The sequence below is a fragment of the Schistocerca nitens genome, chromosome 6, assembly GCF_023898315.1.
Source record: "Schistocerca nitens isolate TAMUIC-IGC-003100 chromosome 6, iqSchNite1.1, whole genome shotgun sequence".
In the NCBI taxonomy this organism is placed as follows: Eukaryota; Metazoa; Arthropoda; class Insecta; order Orthoptera; family Acrididae; genus Schistocerca; species Schistocerca nitens.
Window position 1 is genome coordinate 34055894 of NC_064619.1, and position 25321 is coordinate 34081214.

At 40.8% G+C, this 25321-nt stretch overlaps 1 protein-coding gene across 1 annotated transcript in view; it reads left to right on the top strand.

The window, feature by feature from the left end:
• Window positions 1–25321, top strand: part of LOC126262748 (uncharacterized) — a 280472-nt gene that overhangs the window by 220023 nt on the left and 35128 nt on the right. Inside the window, exon 3 of the mRNA XM_049959559.1 lies at window positions 19983–20101. Within this exon, the coding sequence (XP_049815516.1) occupies window positions 19983–20101 (119 nt within the window). The remainder of the gene's footprint in view (window positions 1–19982; window positions 20102–25321) is intronic.

Genomic DNA, 25321 nt, shown 5'->3' on the forward strand with positions numbered 1-25321 from the left:
AACCAAAGGTCTACCATCAGTGTCTCCTCAACGACCATTCAGCGAACGTTGCGGCGTGTGGGCCCTCGCGGCAGGCGTCTGTTTCATACATCCACGTTGACTATGCTCCATCGGACAGATAGTTGTTGGTGGGTACGGCGTGAAACATGTGATATCAAATACCCTGCAGCATTCACGGAGAAGGTCGAGTACGGAGGAGTGAGCATTTTAGTTCAAATGGTTCAAATGGCTCTGAGCACTATGGGACTTAACATCTGAGGTCATCAGACCCCTAGAACTTAGAACTACTTAAAGCTAACTAACCTAAGGACACCACGCACATCCATGCCCGAGGCAGGATTCGAACCTGCGACCGTAGCGGTCGCGCGGTTCCAGACTGAAGCGCCTAGAACCGCTCGGGCACACCGGCCGGCTAATGCAACGAATCTAAGTATAATGTTAAGCAGAAAATGAGTGGTACAGGCCAATATTTGATACAATACGAAGGTGTTTGCAACTACAGTATCCCCAGAATTTAGCTGAAACAAAACGTGCTCAAAAACTCGCAGAAATTCTACAAGTTGGCTTGACTGGAAATTCAACAACACTACCATCATAACACCTAGCTTCTTCTTGGCACACTGGACTCGCATTCGGGAGGAAGACGGTTCTATCCCGCGTCTGGCCATCCTGATTTAGGTTTCTCGTGATTTCCCTAAATCGCTGCAGGCAAATGCCGTGATGGTTCCTTTGAAAGGGCACGGCCGACTTCCTTCCGCGTCCTTCGCTAATCCGATGAGACCGATGACCTCGCTGTCTGGTCTCCTCACCCAAACAACCCAACTCTTCTTGGCATTTGTAAACAGATCATATCACGATAGTGGATGTTCCATGGAGCAAAATATACCGGAGATCCATAGGCCTGAAATGCACCAATGTGCTGCTACGACCATAAAACGGCATTCAGTCAGCGTCGAATGCACATAAGTGAATACCTGTGATGAAATGACAGCTAAAGTATTTCTGATTGCGACAGTTTTTTTGCGTCAAGCATCTTCCAGTGCATGCGCCAGTGCTTTCTTCTCCGGTGTCAACTTTGTATGGATGACAGAAGAGGAATTTCGAACATTTACTGTAAAAATTAATACTTCATGGAATCTAGTTCCTGTTTTCTTTTTCTTCAGTATCTTAGGTAACAGCTGATGGTCTTGTTATACTAAAAGTTCATTCAAAGCCCTTTCATTATCAAAGATTGAAATATGTGCCTTTATATTTCGTTATTGAATCTATTGAATCAAACAATCCCGTTAGTCGGTTGTCTTACTACAGCGCTCTTTCTTTATTTATCTTATTAGTTTAACAACATTGATATCATATGTACTTCCTGCGTAAAAGGTTCACTAATAAAGTTAATCCAGTAAACATTAAACAACACTCTAATATAATGAAAGCAGCTGCAGGCAGGAATTACAAAATATCTTAGCTTTGACTTTTCAGCGTAGATAATAACATTGAGATAATGTGAACAGTGAGTGCTCTCTAGCAGAACGGATATTAACAAGGACATTTGCGTTACATGCACGTGCTTTTACGCACTCGATAGTTTTCAAACTGTGCTCATTCGATGTCCCCGATCACGATCGAAGTTCATCATTTTAATTTTCTTTCTGAACCGTACTGAAACAGATTAGTCTCAGAGCGAAGAACTTGTAACACTACGCTACTGCGCACGATACTTATTAAAGCCTGTACTATGGTAAGTTGACGGACTTCACCTTATAAGAAAGGATTTTGGTATATATGTTGACCGCGTGTACCTGAATGGAGGCAAAATCAGACTTTCACCCACTCAGTAACAACAATGATACGTCAAGCAAGTCTGAAGTGCAACTACACGTTAGGACGGACAAGAAACAACACAGCAGATGCTACCAAATTGTTAATAATACGGTCGCCAGCCTAATTAGGCATTAACTGAGTTTCTTCCCAGTACAAGTTGATGTACGTTCATACAAAACAACACGTAATAACACTGAATAATATGGTAAATTTTGTAACCAGAAAAATCTATTGAACTAATAATTTCGCTTTCTGTACTAATATCGACAAACCAAAAATACACAACAATACACTATAATGTTTACTACAAACTTCGTACTGTCTATTGATCTGATTAAAATCGGGCATAGGTTACCCTAGAAATAGCACTTTCGAAACACACATACAATGTCAATTTTGGAAAAGGTAAAACAATAATAAATTTTGGTTTTATATCGACTTTAACTTTGCTGGTCAAATCAGTTCAGTACACTTCAAAATTTAAATGAATAGAAAAGAAAATAGGGTGGGGGGGGGGGGGCGGACCCTGAAACTGTTATGATCACTGTACTGAAATTTTTGATTATCGAAATCGTTAAGCACTCAAGATTTCCAATATATGAGTTACTACTCTTTTTGTCTTATTTCTTGCTCATTTAACTACCATTATTTTTGACTCAAATTAATTAAACTTCATTACTAAACCAATTTCAACATTATCTTCCAACTTTGTCAGACCTATATTATCTACCTATATATTCATTAACAACAAAGTTCTTTAAACATCATGCTAACATAGATAGGTCTGCTGGTAATTATTATTAACATAAACTTTAAATCTTCATTTCGGGACACTCGGGTTGCACAACATGTGGAAAGGACCCTGTCTAGGTTAGTGATGAAGATAAATAAATGATAGGACAGTTCTGGAAAAAGTTAAGTTGTTATTGAACAGTAAGGAACAAAAGTAACACTGGTGCATACGAATACAGTACTAAAAGTTTCAACCTGTTCGTATCGATGCGGCGGTTGGCGGGCGGCGAGATGGCGAGGCGCAGAGCACACATACAATCACAGCTATGGCTTTTGATGTATCGGCACTTTACTTCTTCATAGCGTCGTAATAATTTTCCATTTAGTGCCTATGTAATTTTGCCATGCTGTATAGTCGTCGGAAACGGCACATCCGAGGCTCAATGAAACCACGTCTTCCAGGAGAGCATCCTCGATCCAGAACGTGTTACTTACACCGATGCCCAATTCCGACTACTCCTGCTGAGCCCGTTATGCCGTGCAGCGCCCGTGTGCATTTTCTCGCGCTCGCCTGCCATCCACCTTTTACCGCTCCCCTACAGACAGGGTATTCACCAAAGGTTTTGCATTCTACATATCCTAATACATTGCCTACGTATGGACCAGGCGCACAATTACAACTTCGGCATCTTACAACAGTTTCAACATTTCTTACATTTCCATTTTGTTATAATATTGCTTGCAATTTGACATAAACATTAATATTCACATCGAAAATTGTTTACAGTTCCTTTAACATAATGGCATGAAACAAAAAAGAAATGAAATCAGAAAATCGATTATACTAATTTATCGAAAAACAGAAGCAATAATTATTATATGTACAATAGTATAACGTTGTTGTTGTTACACATGCCACTGTTTCCAGTAAATTTCACTAAGTGCAAATTTGATGGGAATACTAAACCTTTATATTTATACAGTGGTTCTGAATCTTTGTGTGATTGTCCCATCAAAAAAAAAAATACCACAAACTTCCTTTCACTCACATTATATAGGTCTACACTTTTTAACATATCATGAACATTTACCTATCATTTGCTTAAGTGCCTTTGGCACAGTCCAACCCCCTATCACAACATTATTTAAATAGCAAATTACTCATTTTTACTAAATTTCTCAAAGAAATAATTTCAAAATCTGGAACACAAACATTTAACTACAAAAGCAAATGCAAATATCTATATACACTATAAGACAATTTGTTGCTGCTTGCATTGTATAGCAGTCATTTCCTTACTTACTAATAAACACACAATAATATTCAGAAAATTTACTACACATATTTGCTGCCTATTATTCGGATTTGGGCAGTCCATTTCGCATCATTTTACCACATCACCTGTACCACACTTACAATTCTCCATTGACTATTTATCTGCCCTCATTGGTGTATGGCAGTCCCTTATATTATGACTCATATACTGCCCACTTTGATTTTTGACAGTCCGATCTTTTATTTGGCTTGCAGCATTTACCCTTTCTTTTCATCCCTTTTCTCCATACATCTTTACATTTACAGTACATTTGGTAATCTGAAAATCACATAAGTACATTAGCACACTGATATTGGTACACGTATATTTACAAAGATTAGTTATATTTGGAATAAAATAGTTTCAGCATAAGATACATCACATTTACGGCAAATTGCTCTCAGAGTGTACTTAGGTCACTCACTTCTAGGAACATACAGTTTCAGGTCCACAACATTTCATACACCTAAAGGTCTTTTGGATTTCGGGTAGATCAGGTAGTAAGCATTATCGTGTGGAATGTTCTGTATTATATATGGTCCATTATAAATATATGTAAATTTGGAAATTTCATGATTCAGTTCACTAGACTTTTCGTGGGTTTTTAAAAGAACATAATCACCAATTTTAAATTTTGAAACTTTCAGATTTTTATCATGTTTTTTAGATCTAGATTCAGCTTTTTGCTTTGCCCTTTTTCTGACTAATTCCTTCTTTTGACTCAGCCCCAAACTTGTACAAGGTGTAAATTCTAGTTTTTCTTCAATTAAACTTTTACTCCTGCTGCCTAACAAAATTTCTTCCGGTGGGAACCCAGTAGATTCATGATGTAAGGTGTTCATGACATTCTCAAAATCCGATATAAATCTACCCCAGGCTCTATGGTTATGACTGCAGTATGTTCTACACAATCTCCCAATTTCTCGCATGTATCTTTCAACCGGGTTGCTAGCAGGATGGTAGGCTGAGATATATTTAACCTCCACACCATTTTGCTCCATAACTTCTTTCCAAATTTTGGATATGAACTGGGGTCCATTGTCAGATAGTACTGCCTTGGGTTTCCCGATGGTTCTGAAGTATTCGACCATCCTACTAAATACAGCTTTTGCTGTTGCTTTTTTCAAGGGGTATAATTTCACAAACTTTGAGAATACTTCCAAAATTACTAAAATATATGCACAATTTCCCGAAGTCTTTGGGAGGGGACCATACAGATCTACTGATAATAATTCTAAGGTGTCTTCAGGTAATGTATTTTGCATTGGACCTCTACTAGTTCTGTTCAGTACTTTGGCTCTTTGACAGACATCACACGACTTAATTCGTTCATTTACCTTCTTACTGACTCTATCAGCAATCACTATTACATTATTCAATTTATCCAAACATTTCTTTGGCCCACTATGCCCCAATGCCAAATGAAAATAATCTATGACATCAGTATCGAACTGGTGTGGCCAACATACTCTCCATTCCTCGGTGACTATATCTTTCCTCCTATATAAAATGCCTTTAAAAATTTTATAATACTTCTTAATTTGAGGATACTGCACACTGTCAAAATTAACCTTCACAGATTTCCATGTCGGATCCTCATTCTGATGGTATCTCATATTTTTACATATTTGCTCAATTTTCCTTTTTCCTGAAACCTCTTTCATATACCTGATCTGAAAAGTACCCTCTTCACCATTTTCATCAGGCACTTCACTCATACCATTAGGCAATCGAGATAAAGCATCTGCCACATAATTCTCAGTACCCTTAACATAGCAAATCTCGTAATCAAATTGTTGCAGGTAGAAAGCCCAACGAGTTAGCCTACCAATAAGTAAACGACAATCTTTAAGAAAAGTTAAAGCTTTGTGGTCAGTATGTATGATGAGCTTATGGCCCCACAGATAATTTCTGAATTTCTTTAGCCCCCATATAATGGCTAAAGCTTCCTTTTCCGATATAGTGTAGTTTCTATCGTATTTTGTTAGAGGTCTACTTGCAAACGCGATAGTCCTGTGTTCGATTTCTTTGCCATCACAGATTTCTTGGAAAACTTCTATACCAATTCCATAAGCACTGCTGTCAGTACTCATGTGGAAAGGTTTTGACAGTATGGGGTGATGCAAAATATTGTCACTCAAAAGTTCACTTTTTAAATTTTCGAAATCTCTCATACACCCTTCAGTCCACACAAAAGCACTATTTTTCTTAAATAGATTATTCAAATGAGGACTATTAAAATCTTGCCCCTTGACGAATTTTCTATAGAACCCACATAAACCTAAAAAGGCTTTCAACTGTTTTCTATTTCTAGGAACTGGACACCCTGCTATTGCACTTAACTTTTCCGGGTCCTTGCCAATACCGGTCGTAGCAATAATGTGCCCAGAAACTTTATTTCCGACTTCACAAATTCACATTTCTTCCACTTAAGTGTCGTGCCCCCTGCTTGTAGAGCAACAAAAACTTTCTGCAATAACTCACAATGCTCTTGCCATTCTTCTGTAGCAATCAGTAAATCATCCACATAAATAGTTAGTCGGGAACTCAATTCTCTCCCTAATACAAAGTCCAGAGCCCTAATAAATACTGCCACAGAAGTGCTAAGCAATGGCACTACTTAATACTGATAGCATTTCCCAGCGAATAGAAAAGCGGTATATTTACGGGATTCTTTACTCAATGGGATTTGCCAGTACTCAGCGGTCATGTCCAGACTGGTTAAATACTTCACATTATAAAATATTTGGAGCATTTCATCCAGATTTTCAGGTCTGTCTATTTCCTTCTTTATAATTTTGTTCAAAGTCCTGGCGTCAATAACTACTCTTACACCCCCATCTCTTTTATTCACGATGATAAGGGGACTATTATATTCGTTGCTACTCCGTTCGATTACACCCCATTCTATCATTTTATCTATTTCCACTTGCACAGCCTGCCTCTTTGATATGGGTACCGAAAACGGTCTTACAAAGAAAGGTTTATGCTCTATTGTCTCAACCTGGTATTCGAAGTTCTTAACTAGGCCAGGTTTGTCCGAAAATACGGTGCTATTACTTTCTAAAATATCAAGCAATTCTGCTTTCTGATCAGGATAATTCTCCTTCAAATTTTCCACATTTTCTTTAAAATTATGCCCCTGCTTGTCACTCTCATCTATTAACCTCTGGACTTGATACACCTCATACATGTTTGTCAAACCATCATTCCGTTGGTTGATTTCCAACAATAAAGAATCAATTTCTGAATCGAACACCTTCCCATTTTGCTCAAATTTTAATTCCAAATTTCAAGATGCATTATTAATTTTGTTCACTTCCTGGCTACAATCAATAATAACCTTTTCTTTATCTAACCAATCTATTCCCAGAATCATTTCAGTACTCAAGTCTGGCACAACCAAAAAATCGTGTTCAAATTTTTGTCCTTTTATACTAAATTCAACCAAAATCTGGTTCTTTACCGGCTTGCTAGTCTTTCCCGTAGCACCAACAATTTTTACACCCGTCAGTGACATAATTACTAGTCCAGGCATATCACAAATGTGTTCGAAAAACGACTGGGAGATTGCACTTATCTGAGATCCAGTATCAAGAAGTACTTGCAATTTCACATTATAAATTTCAACTGGTATTACAGTTTGTTTAACCGTCGAATGTTTTTCATTGTTGTGGTCTTCCCTAAGCAAATCCGGGTCGACGATAACATCGTCCCAACATATGCTTTTAACATTCACCTCACCTATATCTGGCGGTTTCGTTAGTTCCGGGAGTTCAAAGTCATTAATTACTTGAACTCTTTGTAAAATAGATCCTGAGTCGTCAGGTGGCTCTTTCTTTCTTTGTTCAGTCTCAAAATCTGGATTTTGTTTTGAAACTACGTCATCATTAGGTACAATATCGCAATTAGCTGTACCCCCATTATTTTCACTAGTACCGAAAAATTCGTCAACTGAACACTCGTCAGAATCCGACCATTCTGCCTCGCTTTCAGGTTCTAACATAAAAGCTTTTCTGAGACAGGCACTAAGTTCTCCCTCTACTTTTTCGTCAGGCTTTAATTTTAATTCAATATCCTCTTTTGGCAAAACGGCCTCATTATCAGCTTTACTCACACCCACTGTTACTTCATATTTAGTGTAATCCTCGTGGACTTCAATTACTTTTAGGTAATCACCTGCCTCTTCCCCACGGTGCCTTTCGGTAGCAGCTTGTACTGTTGGCGGATTGTTAACAGAAGTTACTTCCTCGTCAATGCTTAGGATTTCATCCTCCAATTCCTTTCTATCTTTAACCTTCGTCCTATCGGCAGCACGCGTACTTTGCGCGGCGCTATTTATTCTCTCCTCTTTAAATTCGGGCCACGTCGCCTTATCGACGTCTCTACTATCTCCTTTTTCACTAATTAACCTCCTTTCCTCATACTGCTTCTGAAAATCCTCCCACTCACATTGCTTCAGGCCCTTGTACAGATCGTCGATCTGCACACGCCAATTACTTACTTCCGCTAAATCATTCTCGCCTTTTACTTTATTGCTAACACTGCTAACCGCACCTCTCTGTGTATCCACAGTTTCGCCTATTATTTCCTTCGCCCTTGAATTACCACTCGTAATGTATTCACCAGCTCTTACGGCAATGTTCGTACCTAATGCTGCCGCATTGCTAGCGGCTTCTCTTTGAACAGCTGTTCTGCTAGGCTGGGCCGTTGCCCTCTGATGCTCCACTCGCCTGTTAACAAGTATCGCTCTGCGCAGCGAAGATGACTCATTCGCGCTCGCACCTGACGCTTGTTTCGCAACAACACGTTGCGTCGTTCCACGCCTGTCTCTAACCTGTCTCATAACTTTACTGTCGGTCCGGTAACATTTCTTAAATCGGGGCCGGTATATACTGTCCGCTTCCGTTTCGCCCGCAACGTTCGCGGAAATCAGTTTCCCGCGTCGTTATTATTTTGCGCGGTGTACCCTCTACCGCGACCTGGATAACTTCCTCTTCCTCTACCTCTCTGTATCATATTGACGCGAAACCCATCGCCGTCATTTCTCTCGTCATTATTACGGTTATTCCTGTTACTAAAATTTTGATGATTGGCACGACTTTCGCGCCAATGGTCTTCGTCTTCGACCCTTTCGAGAAACGCTTGGAAGCTGCGATGATTGCTTCCCACGTATCTCTTCGAATCTTCTGGAAGCTTTTTATATAACCCCCATATGATTTCCGAATCGGATCTTCTCCCTCTTAAATGCGTCAACTTCCGGTACCAATATTCGCAGAAATCTTTCAAAGAATTTCTGCCCCTGTTATCATGAAGCTTGGCCATGATAAACTCGCGCCACAAATGATCCTGTTTTTGTTCGGACCAATATTCTCCCGTAAACTTTTGCTTAAATTCTTCGAACGTCATTCGTTCGATATTCAAATTAATTCCCCAGCGCTTAGCATCACCTGCTAAGGCGCTAATTACTACGTTTATCTTTTCCTGACCAGACAAGTGTTCAGGAAATATCCTCTCGCAATTTTTGATGAAATCTAACGGATGCCATCCGTTATGTTTCTTGGCGGGATCGAAGCGTTCCTCACCTTCTAACAGCTTCGTAAGTGGTGTGCCATTACAGACAACACCAGGCCTATCTTTAATTTTACTATCAAGATCGAAAATTTTGCCTTGAATTTTCGATGTGTTCACACTTTTGTACACATCCGGTCACTTTTTCGCCTACATCTCTTTCAGTGTCTGAAACTACCTTTTTCAACTGTGATATTCCGTGTTGACATTCGTTTACGATCTCAGTTTTAAGACCGAAAACTTTTTCGACTACTTTTGTTTCGACTAGAGGCTCTACTTTCTCTAGGATGTTGAGAATTTCAACATCGAACCTACTGTTAATGTTGTCAATTTCCCCCTGCATAGTATCCATATTTTTGTTAATTGTGTCAATTTTAAATTTCATAGTATTTACCACAGAACTTAAATTACCCACTTTTTGTTCTACCTGTTCTATTTGTTTACTAATTTTAATTCCCTGTTCTTCGACCTGTGCTTTAATCTGATCACTTTGTGTTTTGAGCTGCTGATTAACGTGTGTTTTAAGCTGATAATTTTGTGTTTTGAGCTGCTCGGCAACGTGTGTTTTAAGCTGATTATTCTGTCCTGCAATTTGTTTGGTTAATTGTTCAAATAAATCGTTCATGCTTAAAATTTTCACACTGTTTTGTTCTACGGAATCTGTGTGTTCCGATCCTACTTCAAAAGTTTCTTTCGGTTCTTTCTTTATCTGTGGTGAATCAAACATGTCATTGGATTCATTCACATACCCACTATTATCTACAAAGTCACCCTCTACTTCTTGTTTTATCCCTTGCTGTGTTGGAGGCACTCTCGACATTTCAATCTGTTCGTTAACATGTTCGTGATATTGTATGAACGCCAATTGTCTTCCGCTAACGCCATCTGTTATCTGGCTGCGTACACTCCTGTCATTGCCAGCCGCATTTTCCATTACGCTCGGCACATCTACCGTGTCTACGTTCCTGTCCATACTGAATGCAAATTACACCACACTATCGTACTTGACGTTCACTGCTATTTACTTTACTAATTATTATTGCAATTCGTGCGACTGAACATCCACTGTTCGGTATTCACATTAATTTGTGATCGACAACAACTGGATGTCCTGTCACCGGGAACCACTTGTAACACTACGCTACTGCGCACGATACTTATTAAAGCCTGTACTATGGTAAGTTGACGGGCTTCACCTTATAAGAAAGGATTTTGGTATATATGTTGACCGCGTGTACCTGAATGGAGGCAAAATCAGACTTTCACCCACTCAGTAACAACAATGATACGTCAAGCAAGTCTGAAGTGCAACTACACGTTAGGACGGACAAGAAACAACACAGCAGATGCTACCAAATTGTTAATAATACGGTCGCCAGCCTAATTAGGCATTAACTGAGTTTCTTCCCAGTACAAGTTGATGTACGTTCATACAAAACAACAAGTAATAACACTGAATAACATGGTAAATTTTGGAACCAGAAAAATCTATTGAACTAATAATTTCACTTTCTGTACTAATATCGACAAACCAAAAATACACAACAATACACTATAATGTTTACTACAAACTTCGTACTGTCTATTGATCTGATTAAAATCGGGCATAGGTTACCCTAGAAATAGCACTTTCGAAACACACATACAATGTCAATTTTGGAAAAGGTAAAACACTAATAAATTTTGGTTTTATATCGACTTTAACTTTGCTGGTCAAATCAGTTCAGTACACTTCAGAATTTAAATGAATAGAAAAGAAAATAGGGGGGGGGGGGGGGGCGGACCCTGAAACTGTTATGATCACTGTACTGAAATTTTTGATTATCGAAATCGTTAAGCACTCAAGATTTCCAATATATGAGTTACTACTCTTTTTGTCTTATTTCTTGCTCATTTAACTACCATTATTTTTGACTCAAATTAATTAAACTTCATTACTAAACCAATTTCAACATTATCTTCCAACTTTGTCAGACCTATATTATCCACCTATATATTCATTAACAACAAAGTTCTTTAAACATCATGCTAACATAGATAGGTCTGCTGGTAATTATTATTAACACAAACTTTAAATCTTCATTTCGGGACACTCGGGTTGCACAACATGTGGAAACGACCCTGTCTAGGTTAGTGATGAGGATAAATAAATGATAGGACAGTTCTGGTAAAAGTGAAGTTGTTATTGAACAGTAAGGAACAAAAGTAACACTGGTCGACACGAATACAGTACTAAAAGTTTCAACCTGTTCGTATCGATGCGGCGGTTGGCGGGCGGCGAGATGGCGAGGCGCAGAGCACACATACAATCACAGCTATGGCTTTTGATGTATCGGCACTTTACTTCTTCATAGCGTCGTAATAATTTTCCATTTAGTGCCTATGTAATTTTGCCATGCTGTATAGTCGTCGGAAACGGCACATCCGAGGCTCAATGAAACCACGTCTTCCAGGAGAGCATCCTCGATCCAGAACGTGTTACTTACACCGATGCCCAACTCTGACTACTACTGCTGATCCCGTTATGCCGTGCAGCGCCCGTGTGCATTTTCCCGCGCTCGCCTGCCATCCACCTTTTACCGCTCCCTTACAGACAGGGTATTCACCAAAGGTTTTGCATTCTACATATCCTAATACATTGCCTACGTATGGACCAGGCGCACAATTACAACTTCGACATCTTACAACAGTTTCAACATTTCTTACATTTCCATTTTGTTATAATATTGCTTGCAATTTGACATAAACATTAATATTCACATCGAAAATGGTTTACAGTTCCTTTAACATAATGGCATGAAACAAAAAAGAAATGAAATCAGAACATCGATTATACTAATTTATCGAAAAACAGAAGCAAAAATTATTATATGTACAATAGTATAACGTTGTTGTTGTTACAAACTACTATTGTTTGTGGCTTTAGAATCCCACTCTGTTTCATTCAACTTACGTTGATTAAATTCGCATTAACATCCCAATGGCTATAAGTGTTCTGTCGATTACATGCAGTACGTGATAACACAAGTTTTTACTCAAGTGATTACCACTGCATTATACGGGACTGTTGCAATGTTCACTTTGCATCTATGAATTCGTTTTAATAATGAAAAGTGTCAAAGTGCTTATCCCGTGTGAGTAATAGTGCTGTTTTAAGTGAGTCTAATTTTCGAGATAATTGAGTTCAGGAACAATGAGTGGCACAATGGAACCGTGCAAATGAGTTCCATCTGTTTTACAGTGTCCATGCAGTATTACGCCAGTTTCCTACGCTTGACACTAATAACAGTAGCGAGCGTTTACTTTTATTGTCTGTTCATTTACTTTAAAACGAAATAAAATGATTAATGTATAATTTCACATAGCTGGTCTATAGTACAAAACTGCGTAAGCTTTTTTATTGTTTCAAAATAAAAACTTGGATTTTGCAAAGATATTTTGGAATTATGAAACGCTATGCGTATGTAGAATCTGCAAATTAACGATGAAAATAATAACTATACTATCGAAGTATCCCAGTCAGTGGAAAAATGAGGGCTGGCTTATGGCATATTTATTCATGTGGCTCTTTAACAAATGAGTCGGTCGTGGCAACAGGACCTTAGTAACCCTTTCATAGATACAATACAGTTGTTTATGATGGAAAATGTGATTGATACGAATGGCTGTAATATGTAAGTTCTGGTTTTTTTTTTTTTTTTTTTTTTTTGGTCATCAGTCTACTGACTGGTTTGATGCAGCCCGCCACAAATTCCTTTCCTGTGCTAATCTCTTCATCTCAGAGTAGCACTTGCAACCTAAGTCCTCAATTATTTGCTTGACGTATTCCAATCTCTGTCTTCCTCTACAGTTTTTGCCCTGTACAGCTCCCTCTAGTACCATGGAAGTCATTCCCTCATGTCGTAGCAGATGTCCTATCATCCTGTCCCTTCTCCTTATCAGTGTTTTCCACATATTCCTTTCTTCTCCGATTCTGCGTAGAACCTCCTCATTCCTTACTTTATCAGTCCACCTAATTTTCAACATTCGTCTATAGCACCACATCTCAAATGCTTCGATTCTCTTCTGTTCCGGTTTTCCCACAGTCCATGTTTCACTACCATACAATGCTGTACTCCAGACGTACATCCTCAGAAATTTCTTCCTCAAATTAAGGCCGGTATTTGATATTAGTAGACTTCTCTTGGCCAGAAATGCCTTTTTTGCCATAGCGAGTCTGCTTTTGATGTCCTCCTTGCTCCGTCCGTCATTAGTTATTTTACTGCCTAGGTAGCAGAATTCCTTAACTTCATTGACTTCGTGACCATCAATCCTGATGTTAAGTTTCTCGCTGTTCTCATTTCTACTACTTCTCATTACCTTCGTCTTTCTCCGATTTACTCTCAAACCATACTGTGTACTCATTAGACTGTTCATTCCGTTCAGCAGATCATTTAATTCTTCTTCACTTTCACTCAGGATAGCAATGTCATCAGCGAATCGTATCATTGATATCCTTTCACCTTGTATTTTAATTCCACTCCTGAACCTTTCTTTTATTTCCATCATTGCTTCCTCGATGTACAGATTGAAGAGTAGGGGCGAAAGGCTACAGCCTTGTCTTACACCCTTCTTAATACGAGCACTTCGTTCTTGATCGTCCACTCTTATTATTCCCTCTTGGTTGTTGTACATATTGTATATGACCCGTCTCTCCCTATAGCTTACCCCTACTTTTTTCATAATCTCGAACAGCTTACACCATTTTATATTGTCGAACGCTTTTTCCAGGTCGACAAATCCTATGAAAGTGTCTTGATTTTTCTTTAGCCTTGCTTCCATTATTAGCCGTAACGTCAGAATGGCCTCTCTCGTCCCTTTACTTTTCCTAAAGCCAAACTGATCGTCACTTAGCGCATTCTCAATTTTCTTTTCCATTCTTCTGTATATTATTCTTGTAAGCAGCTTCGATGCATGAGCTGTTAAGCTGATTGTGCGATAATTCTCGCACTTGTCAGCTCTTGCCGTCTTCGGAATTGTGTGGATGATGCTTTTCCGAAAGTCAGATGGTATATCGCCAGACTCATATATTCTACACACCAACGTGAATAGTCGTTTTGTTGCCACTTCCCGCAATGATTTTAGAAATTCTGATGGAATCTTATCTATCCCTTCTGCCTTATTTGACCGTAAGTCCTCCAAAGCTCTTTTAAATTCCGATTCTAATACTGGATCCCCTATCTCTTCTAAATCGACTCCTGTTTCTTCTTCTATCACATCAGACAACTCTTCACCCTCATAGAGGCTTTCAATGTATTCTTTCCACCTATCTGCTCTCTCCTCTGCATTTAGCAGTGGAATTCCCGTTGCACTCTTAATGTTACCACCGTTCCTTTTAATGTCACCAAATGTTGTTTTGACTTTCCTGTATGCTGAGTCTGTCCTTCCGACAATCATATCTTTTTCGATGTCTTCACATTTTTCCTGCAACCATTTCGTCTTAGCTTCCCTGCACTTCCTATTTATTTCATTCCTCAGCGACTTGTATTTCTGTATTCCTGATTTTCCCGGAACATGTTTGTACTTCCTCCTTTCATCAATCAACTGAAGTATTTCTTCTGTTACCCATGATTTCTTCGCAGCTACCTTCTTTGTACCTATGTTTTCCTTCCCAACTTCTGTGATGGTCCTTTTTAGAGATGTCCATTCCTCTTCAACTGTACTGCCTACTGCGCTATTCCTTATTGCTGTATCTATAGCGTTAGAGAACTTCAAACGTATCTCGTCATTCCTTAGTACTTCCGTATCCCACTTCTTTGCGTATTGATTCTTCCTGACTAATGTCTTGATCTTCAGCCTACTCTTCATCACTACTATATTGTGATCTGAGTCTATATCTGCTCCTGGGTACGCCTTACAATCCAGTATCTGATTTCTGAATCTCTGTCTGACCATGATGTAATCTAATTGAAATCTTCCCGTATCTCCCGGCCTTTTCCAAGTATACCTCCTCCTCTTGTGATTCTTGAACAGGGTATTCGCTATTACTAGCCGAAACTTGTTACAGAACTCAATTAGTCTTTCTCCTCTTTCATTCCTTGTCCCAAGCCCATATTCTCCTGTAACCTTTTCTTCTACTCCTTCCCCTACAACTGCATTCCAGTCGCCCATGACTATTAGATTTTCGTCCCCCTTCACATACTGCATTACCCTTTCAATATCCTCATACACTTTCTCTATCTGTTCATCTTCAGCTTGCGACGTCGGCATGTATACCTGAACTATCGTTGTCGGTGTTGGTCTGCTGTCGATTCTGATTAGAACAACCCGGTCACTGAACTGTTCACAGTAACACACCCTCTGCCCTACCTTCCTATTCATAACGAATCCCACACCTGTTATACCATTTTCTGCTGCTGTTGATATTACCCGATACTCATCTGACCAGAAATCCTTGTCTTCCTTCCACTTCACTTCACTGACCCCTACTATATCTAGATTGAGCCTTTGCATTTCCCTTTTCAGATTTTCTAGTTTCCCTACCACGGTCAAGCTTCTGACATTCCACGCCCCGACTCGTAGAACGTTATCCTTTCGTTGATTATTCAATATTTTTCTCATGGTAACCTCCCCCTTGGCAGTCCCCTCCCGGAGATCCGAATGGGGGACTATTCCGGAATCTTTTGCCAATGGAGAGATCATCATGACACTTACTTCAATTACAGGCCACATGTCCTGTGGATACACGTTACGTGTCTTTAATGCAGTGGTTTCCATTGCCTTCTGCATCCTCATGTCGTTGATCATTGCTGATTCTTCCGCCTTTAGGGGCAATTTCCCACCCCTAGGACAAGAGAGTGCCCTGAACCTCTATCCGCTCCTCCGCCCTCTTGGACAAGGCCGTTGGCAGAATGAGGCTGACTTCTTATGCCGGAAGTCTTCGGCCGCCAATGCTGATTATTTATCAAAATTTAGGCAGTGGCGGGGATCGAACCCGGGACCGGAGACGTTCTGTTACTCGAGCTAAATAAAAACATTAAACATTCCGTCATTGGCTGGCAGTGAATCTCGTGTTTACCGGCCGGTGTGGCCGTGCGGTTAAAGGCGCTTCAGTCTGGAACCGCGTGACCGCTACGGTCGCAGGTTCGAATCCTGCCTCGGGCATGGATGTGTGTGATGTCGTTAGGTTTAAGTAGTTCTAAGTTCTAGGGGACTTATGACCACAGATGTTGAGTCCCATAGTGCTCAGAGCCATTTGAACCATTTTTTTTTTAAATCTCGTGTTTACTTATATACTGGAAGTAAGTGTCATTCGCCTGATCATAAGGCTTTAACATCTGACACACATCTCCCCAATTTGTCAAACGCCACACATATGTTCACTCTATGCCGCACAACTAAAGTTACTGAAAGAGACTATAAGTGACTAACAAATACTGAAGGGAAAGTACTTTCGAAGCTACAACAAACTTCAGATGCCAAGTTACAGTCCTGCTTCTTCCAAGAGAAACAGAGTAAGTGATACACTCAATGTCGGTTGTAGTTCAACATTGATATACCGTGATACGCCAATATATGGGTCGTATAATTTTGTGTTTATGTAAGCAAAAAATCAAAATGGCTCTGAGCACTATGCGACTTAACAGCTGAGGTCATCACTCCCCTAGAACTTAGAACTTCTGTTCTTCAGAAACGCTTTTCTTGCCGTTGCCAATCTACATGTTATATCCTCTCTACTTCGACCGTCATCAGTTATTTTGCTGCCCAAATAGGAAAACTCACCTACTTCTTTAAGTGTCTTATTCCCTAATCTAGTTTCTTCAGCATCACCTGATTTAATTCGACAACATTCAATTATCCTCGTTTTGCTTTTGTTGACGTTCACATTATATCCTTCTTTCAAGATATTGTAAGCTCCTTTCAACTGATCCTCCAAGTACTTTGCTGTCTCTGACACAATTACATTATTTTCATTGGCAAACCTCGAATTTTTCATTTATTCTCCTGTCCTTTAATTCCTACTCCAATTTTTTCTTTTGTTTCCTTTACTGCTTGCTCAATATGCAGATTAAATCACATCGGGGATAGGCTACAGCCCTGTCTCACTCCCTTCTTAACCACAGCTTCCTTTCCATGCTCCCCTACTCTTATAACCGTCATCTGGCTCCTGTACAAATTTGGAATAGCCTTTCACCCCTTTTAGAATTTGAAAGAGAGTATGCCAGTGAACATTGTCGAAAGACCTCTCTAAGTCTGCAAATATTATAAACTCATGTTTACCTTTCCTTAACCTATCTTCTATGTGAAGTCGTAGAACTACCATTTTGGGCTGTAGATGCACATTCTTTTGAATTGCTTGAAACAAGTCCTTTAATTTATTCAGACATTTTCATTAACGTTGTGTTGATTGTCATGCAAACGATTTTAATAAATATATGTTACTTATATGCATTGTCATCTCGTTTCGGCTGTAAAACGGAAGCTTGTTCCTTAGTTCCGAACTGTTAGGTTCACGATCCAATGGTCCTATTATTTACTTGTTTGGGAAGTACAGGGATACAACTGTGAATTCAGACATTATATGGTCAAAAGTGCGTGTTCCTTAACTAACGGAACGTGGTAAACTGAATCTTTAATAAAACAGTTCAGCAATAAAAGTAGTAAAATATATTACCTCCTACATCAATATTAATTTTAACTCACACATATACCAAGTCTCCCGTTAAGCTTCACTCAGAAATCAATGTTATTTCTCGCCACACTCAGTGTTTGTCTGCATTAAAACAATCAATAGAGAGCTGAAGTTGCAGAAATATTCGGAAAACGAAAGACATATACACAGGTCTCAAGTATTCTTGTATAAATTGGCAAACCTGTTTCTATGTGAATAATATATGTATTCCGCAGTTCATTAGCGATTATTTCATATTAGTAGCTATTTCAGATCTTTCATAAATAAACGTAAAAACATTATGGTCCTTATTTCATAAAGCAAATTAAGTTAGGTTGATACAGCAAAGTGCTGTGATGTAGGGCCTTGCTATATACTCTTTTGCATAATTCATTTCAAATTATTGTTTCATAATTGCGAGCTCGGCTGTTTAGTGCTGAAAACTCACTATGTTATTTTAGGGTGGGATACCTTTCACGTCCTGGGTGTATAGACATGGAAGATCCATAATATTTCGAACATTACTTCATTATTTCGAAGAAGTCGGTAAGGGTGCTAAACTACCTGTGAAACCTTCCCGTCTCCTCTATATCTCTTTTGTTAATGATAACCTTCCCTTTTACAGTAAAGTATGAAACCTTTCCTTAGGATTTCTATCTCTTGCATAATAATAAGAAACGAAATCTTCCCTTTGAAATTTATTCTCTTTCTCAATCTTCGCATAGAAATTTAATTGTTTCTTATTAAAAGTGATTTTCTGATTATTTCGACGAAACATAGAATGTGTCGCCGCCGTGGCCCTCAGTCGTTACCTGCAATAACCCAAAACTGTTCCTTACCTTTTTTACTGTTACTGGATCGCCATCTGACTGCTACATCGAACTGCGACATGAATATACTTACTCTGGTTTACTATACTCTATTAACTGCTGGTGGGCTGTCATAATAAGTGGCTGTATTTATTACTAAAGCTGACGTTATTCTTTAATAGCAAATCTCACGTTATTCTTTAATTAATTTGACTGAAGTTACGTAATTCATAGTTGAACTTTTTCTTGACAACAATAATATTTTGCAAAGTTTTACGTTGATGGCTTTTGGGATGGATTATAATTAGAAATGCAATATTGCTGGCAAAAGCTAATTATATTCTGAATGAAATGATTTTACAAACGTTCAAATGGGACTTACTTTCTACAATAATCTTACAACTAGCAATGCGCAAACATACCTTCAGTAGTCTTGAGTTTCTCAAAAAATTAATTCAATAATATTAGTTCCTCTTATGATAATAGTTAGCTGATGTCTCTGTACATCCGTTTATAATCTCTTGTAAATCATAGCTAGTGGCTGGCTGGCACACCGCTCCTCTCAAACTCTCGCTTCAGACCTGCTACCGACTCGCTTCATTTCTCGCTTACTACTGACTCATACGAACGCTAAAGTGCGGTCCCTCCTGCCAACAACGCTTTCTGGTGCAGACAATGCCTGCTACCATTACAAAATGTATCAATGCGCGGCATTTCCCGCTCTTTTCTTAAAATGTGTCCATACGCGGTCTCTCCCGCGCTTTTTAAAATTATATCGATTTGCGGTCTCTCTTGTCAACAATACTTTGGTGCAGACATTCCCTGCTACCACAATTATTTGCAACATGACAAATATTAATATTATTCCTACTTTATCCTATTAATAAAATGTAAACATCTTTCATAAATTGTGATTTGGCAATAGACAATAGAAATATACACGTCTTAAACCGGTATTAATTTTCCCTTGCAGGTCTGGCTTAACGTACGAGTTTCACACGCACCGACGCCAGATTACTAACTGAACTTGATAGCGGTCTGCAAAATCCTTGCCCGGTGACTGTGACAGGTGTCTGTGTGTTTCAGGGCGTGGGCCAGCATGGCCATGTCATTCCTGGGCATCATGTTGGTACTCCTGTGCTGCTCGTGCTGGAAATACGCCATGCACGCCCGAAGGATCAGGTCGGCTGCCCTGCGTTCCTCGCGTAAGTAGAACTATCCAGCAGCATCCAGGTGACAGTTTCATTGGGGGTTGAACATTCCAGTACAGACTGCATATACACGTTTCTATCCACGAGGCCATTGGAGGAAGAGCTCACAGGGGGGGGGTAACTCGAGGTGAACTGGTAATGTAGCGGAGTGTTTTGTGGATAGAAGTTGTTCACTTTCCCATCTAATCGCCTGGCAGTTCAGCGCAGCAGTAGCAGCAAACTTCCTATTTGCGAAACCTGCCATCATCGAGAGGTTGCCCCTCGCATATGGGAGGCGCGGTACCATACGTCTAGTAGTCTACTCATATACACTCCTGGAAATTGAAATAAGAACACCGTGAATTCATTGTCCCAGGAAGGGGAAACTTTATTGACACATTCCTGGGGTCAGATACATCACATGATCACACTGACAGAACCACAGGCACGTAGACACAGGCAACAGTGCATGCTCAATGTCGGCACTAGTACAGTGTATATCCACCTTTCGCAGCAATGCAGGCTGCTATTCTCCCATGGAGACGATCGTAGAGATGCTGGATGTAGTCCTGTGGAATGGCTTGCCATGCCATTTCCACCTGGCGCCTCAGTTGGACCAGCGTTCGTGCTGGACGTGCAGACCGCGTGAGACGACGCTTCATCCAGTCCCAAACATGCTCAATGGGGGACAGATCCGGAGATCTTGCTGGCCAGGGTAGTTGACTTACACCTTCTAGAGCACGTTGGGTGGCACGGGATACATGCGGACGTGCATTGTCCTGTTGGAACAGCAAGTTCCCTTGCCGGTCTAGGAATGGTAGAACGATGGGTTCGATGACGGTTTGGATGTACCGTGCACTATTCAGTGTCCCCTCGACGATCACCAGTGGTGTACGGCCAGTGTAGGAGATCGCTCCCCACACCATGATGCCGGGTGTTGGCCCTGTGTGCCTCGGTCGTATGCAGTCCTGATTGTGGCGCTCACCTGCACGGCGCCAAACACGCATACGACCATCATTGGCACCAAGGCAGAAGCGACTCTCATCGCTGAAGACGACACGTCTCCATTCGTCCCTCCATTCACGCCTGTCGCGACACCACTGGAGGCGGGCTGCACGATGTTGGGGCGTGAGCGGAAGACGGCCTAACGGTGTGCAGGACCGTAGCCCAGCTTCATGGAGACGGTTGCGAATGGTCCTCGCCGATACCCCAGGAGCAACAGTGTCCCTAATTTGCTGGGAAGTGGCGGTGCGATCCCCTACGGCACTGCGTAGGATCCTACGGTCTTGGCGTGCATCCGTGCGTCGCTGCGGTCCGGTGCCAGGTCGACGGGCACGTGCACCTTCCGCCGACCACTGGCGACAACATCGATGTACTGTGGAGACCTCAGGCCCCACGTGTTGAGCAATTCGGCGGTACGTCCACCCGGCCTCCCGCATGCCCACTATACGGCCTCGCTCAAAGTCCGTCAACTGCACATACTGTTCACGTCCACGCTGTCGCGGCATGCTACCAGTGTTAAAGACTGCGATGGAGCTCCGTATGCCACGGCAAACTGGCTGACACTGACGGCGGCGGTGCACAAATGCTGCGCAGCTAGCGCCATTCGACGGCCAACACCGCGGTTCCTGGTGTGTCCGCTGTGCCGTGCGTGTGATCATTGCTTGTACAGCCCTCTCGCAGTGTCCGGAGCAAGTATGGTGGGTCTGACACACCGGTGTCAATGTGTTCTTTTTTCCATTTCCAGGAGTGTATGTCCCGACTCATCAATGTCCAGCATAAACCACTATGGACAGAAACTTGAAATTTACAGAGGGCGTTGATACTGTACTACAGACGTCGTTTAAGGAGGATTTTTTTGAAATTCAAAAAAATGGTTCAAATGGCTCTGAGCACTATGGGACTTAACATCTGAGGTCATCAGTCCCCTAGAACTTAGAACTACATAAACCTAACTAACCTAAGGACATCACACACATCCATGCCCGAGGCAGGATTCGAACCTGCGACCGTAGCGGTCGTGCGGTTCCAGACTGAAGCGCCTAGAAACGCTCAGCCACATCGGCCGGCTTCAAATTCCATCCCAAAAGGTGGGAAAGGGCGGATAAAGAGTTTTTGAAGAAGATACTATTAAGGCAGTTTTGAGACTAGACCTACGAAAATTGGCATTCGGTTCCTTGGTCAGAAATAAAGAAAGACATGTTTCAACATATACAGGAACTTCACCCCTATGGAGGTGAAATGGTGACTGGGAGTTGTTTTTGAAACTAAATCATTATTGAAGAATTAATACTGAATTCCTAAAGCTACAGTACATCTATGAAAACTGGCATTTGTCTTGAAAAGGATGAAATAGGGAATGAAATGTTTCATGAAACTATTTCATTATGGAAGCATTTTAAGGGTAAATCTATTAAAATTGTAATTTGGCTTCTCAGTTGGAAATAAAAAAAATACATGTTTGAACCACTAACGGCGTAAAAATGGGGATGAAAGTTTCCACCGAAATATTTCACCGTGCAAGCATTTTCGAAGCTAAATCTATGAAAATTTGTATTTGGCTTCTGTGTTGGAAATTTTTAAAAAAAGTACGTGTTCCACTATTTTCGAAAAATTCGGATCCCACGTGGGGTGAATTAGGGGATGAAAACTTTTAAGAAATAGTTCGTTATATTTAAAAAATTCTAAATCTATGAAAATTGGCATTTCATTTCTCTGTTAGATATAAAGAAACATGTCTCAGGGGATAAAAGTTCCTGTGGGAATATCAGAAGAACCCAAAAGGCATGATAAACAGAAACCGTGGACACCAGCTACCAGTCCCGGTTGTTTGGTGAGAAGCACATTCGGAAAAGACTGTACTTCTATGGCCTAGCATGAAACGTTTAGGAAGTGTTGCAATTTGTAAACAACGTAAAAATTCTATTAAAGAAAAAAGGAAAACAGTGCAGACCATGCAGTCTACGCGTGCGAAGCAGCAGGTGCTAAGCTAGCGTCACAGAATAATACCTCGTCGTAAATATTACCCAATTATTACAAAATCGTAAATACTGGGTGCCGATAATTGAATTCCACTTCCAAAACACTGTAGAAAGAAAACCACTACTCAAATTTGAACAGCACATACTGACGCAGAGAGGAACGTCATGGAACGAAACAAATTTAACGAACATTGCCAATAGATGGCACTGTAAGCATTTTGACGTAAATGGGGACGGCTACAAATGACAGATGAATCGCAATCCAACGGCTATAGACTGAGTTGCACATTACACCATCTGCGTCCGTATTGTTCAATGTGAATGACTGTCAACAGTTGTGGTAGTTTGATAAGCCCATTCACGACGGCAATGTAGTAAGATATCGGATGGGAAAAATCGATTTTTAATCATCCTGAGGCCAAAAACTCCAAAAAATGAAAATAACATCGGATTTTAATTGTACTGGGTCCAAAAAGACAAAAAAAAAAAAAAAGCAAAATGACATCGGTTTCTAACTGTCGCGAGACTGGCACAAGACATTTTCTATATAATGTCTAAAGACAGTGACGCAACAGATAACAGGAAACGCTAGACTTACCTCCTAGAAAAAATACGGCCCTACGATAAACGATGCCATGACCGCGCACCAAACAGCCACCTTTGCAGAATGAAGTGCTACCGGTTGATGTGCGTGTGAATTTTCCGTTGCCACTATTCTGAAATTCTGCATAGCAACGTGTCCTCGGGGATACAAATGGGATTCGCCTGTCCACAGAATATCCCATGGTCATTCATTGTACTCCTCCATGCGTGCAGGATATTCTAGAACGAATGTTTATCTTGCTGGCAGGTCAGCATGAAGCAACTCCTGAACGTAGGTAATTTTGTATGTATAGCAATGCAGGATGTTTCGTAGGATTCTATGCACCGTGACAACGTTCTGGCATCTTCGGCAGACTTCGGATCAATCGATCTCTTCCCTCTGCACACATTGAAATTCAAAGGAACCTGTCTTTCAGAATTTTGCAATAACTTTTCCAGACCCCTAGCACACACCGTAGCAACGCTTTGCTTTATATCGCTCTGTGTCCGGAAGTTCTGAACGGCCGCGCACAGTCACCGTTCTTGTAAAAGAGCTTTACCAGCAGCGTGAGACGGGCATGTTGGACGTATCTGACTCAAACTGAGGAACAGCCGTGTGCCGCGCGTCTGTTGGTGTGCACATTATTACTATTACAGCGCCATTTATTAGTCAGATTTTCGTTAATTTTTCTTATATCATGACTCATTTATTTATACTCACATCAAAAAGAAGATTTGCACCATCTCGGTTACGAGAATTCCACAACCTATACAGAAATTTGAAATAGAGATCAACATAAACATGATTTACGCCCTTTCTGTTGACCATAAAAACCACACATTGCATGTTGTACCACCATATACCCAAACCTTCAGAGGTTGCTGTACGCACCAGTACTTCTAATACCCAGTAGCACGTCCTCTTGCATTGATGCACGCCTGTATTCGTCGTGGCATACTATCCACAAGTTCATCAAGGCACTGTTGGTCCAGATTGTCCCACTCCTCAATGGCGATTCGGCGTGGATCCCTCAGAGTGGATGGTGGGTCACGTCGTCCATCAACAGCCATTTTCAGTCCACCCCAGGCATGTTCGATAGGCTTCATGTATGGAGAACATGCTGGCTATTCTTGCCAAGTGATGTCGTTATCCTGAAGGAAATCATTCATAATATGTGTACGATGGGGGCGCGAATTGTCGCCTATGAGGACGAATGCTTGCTAATACGCTGCCGATATGGTTGCACTATCGGTCGGATGATGGCATTCACGTATTGTACAGCCGTTACGGAGCCTTCCATGACGTCGGCCCCTCGCAATGCCACCCGAAAACATCAGGGAACCTCCACCATGCTGCACTCACTGGACAACGTGTCTAAGGCATTCGGCCAGAACGGGTTCCCTCCAAGCACGTCTCCGACGATTGCTTGCTTGAAGGCATATGCGATACTCATCGGTGCAGAGAACGTGATGCCAATCCTGAGCGGTCCATTCGGCATATTGCTGGGCCCATCTGTACCGCGCTGCACGGTGTCGTGGTTGCAAAGGTGGACCTCGGAATGGACGTCGGGAGTGAAGTTGCGCATCATGCAGCCTATTGCGCACAGTTTGACTCGTAATCGACGTCCTGTAGCTGCACGAAATTCATTATTCAACGTGGTTGAGTTGCTGT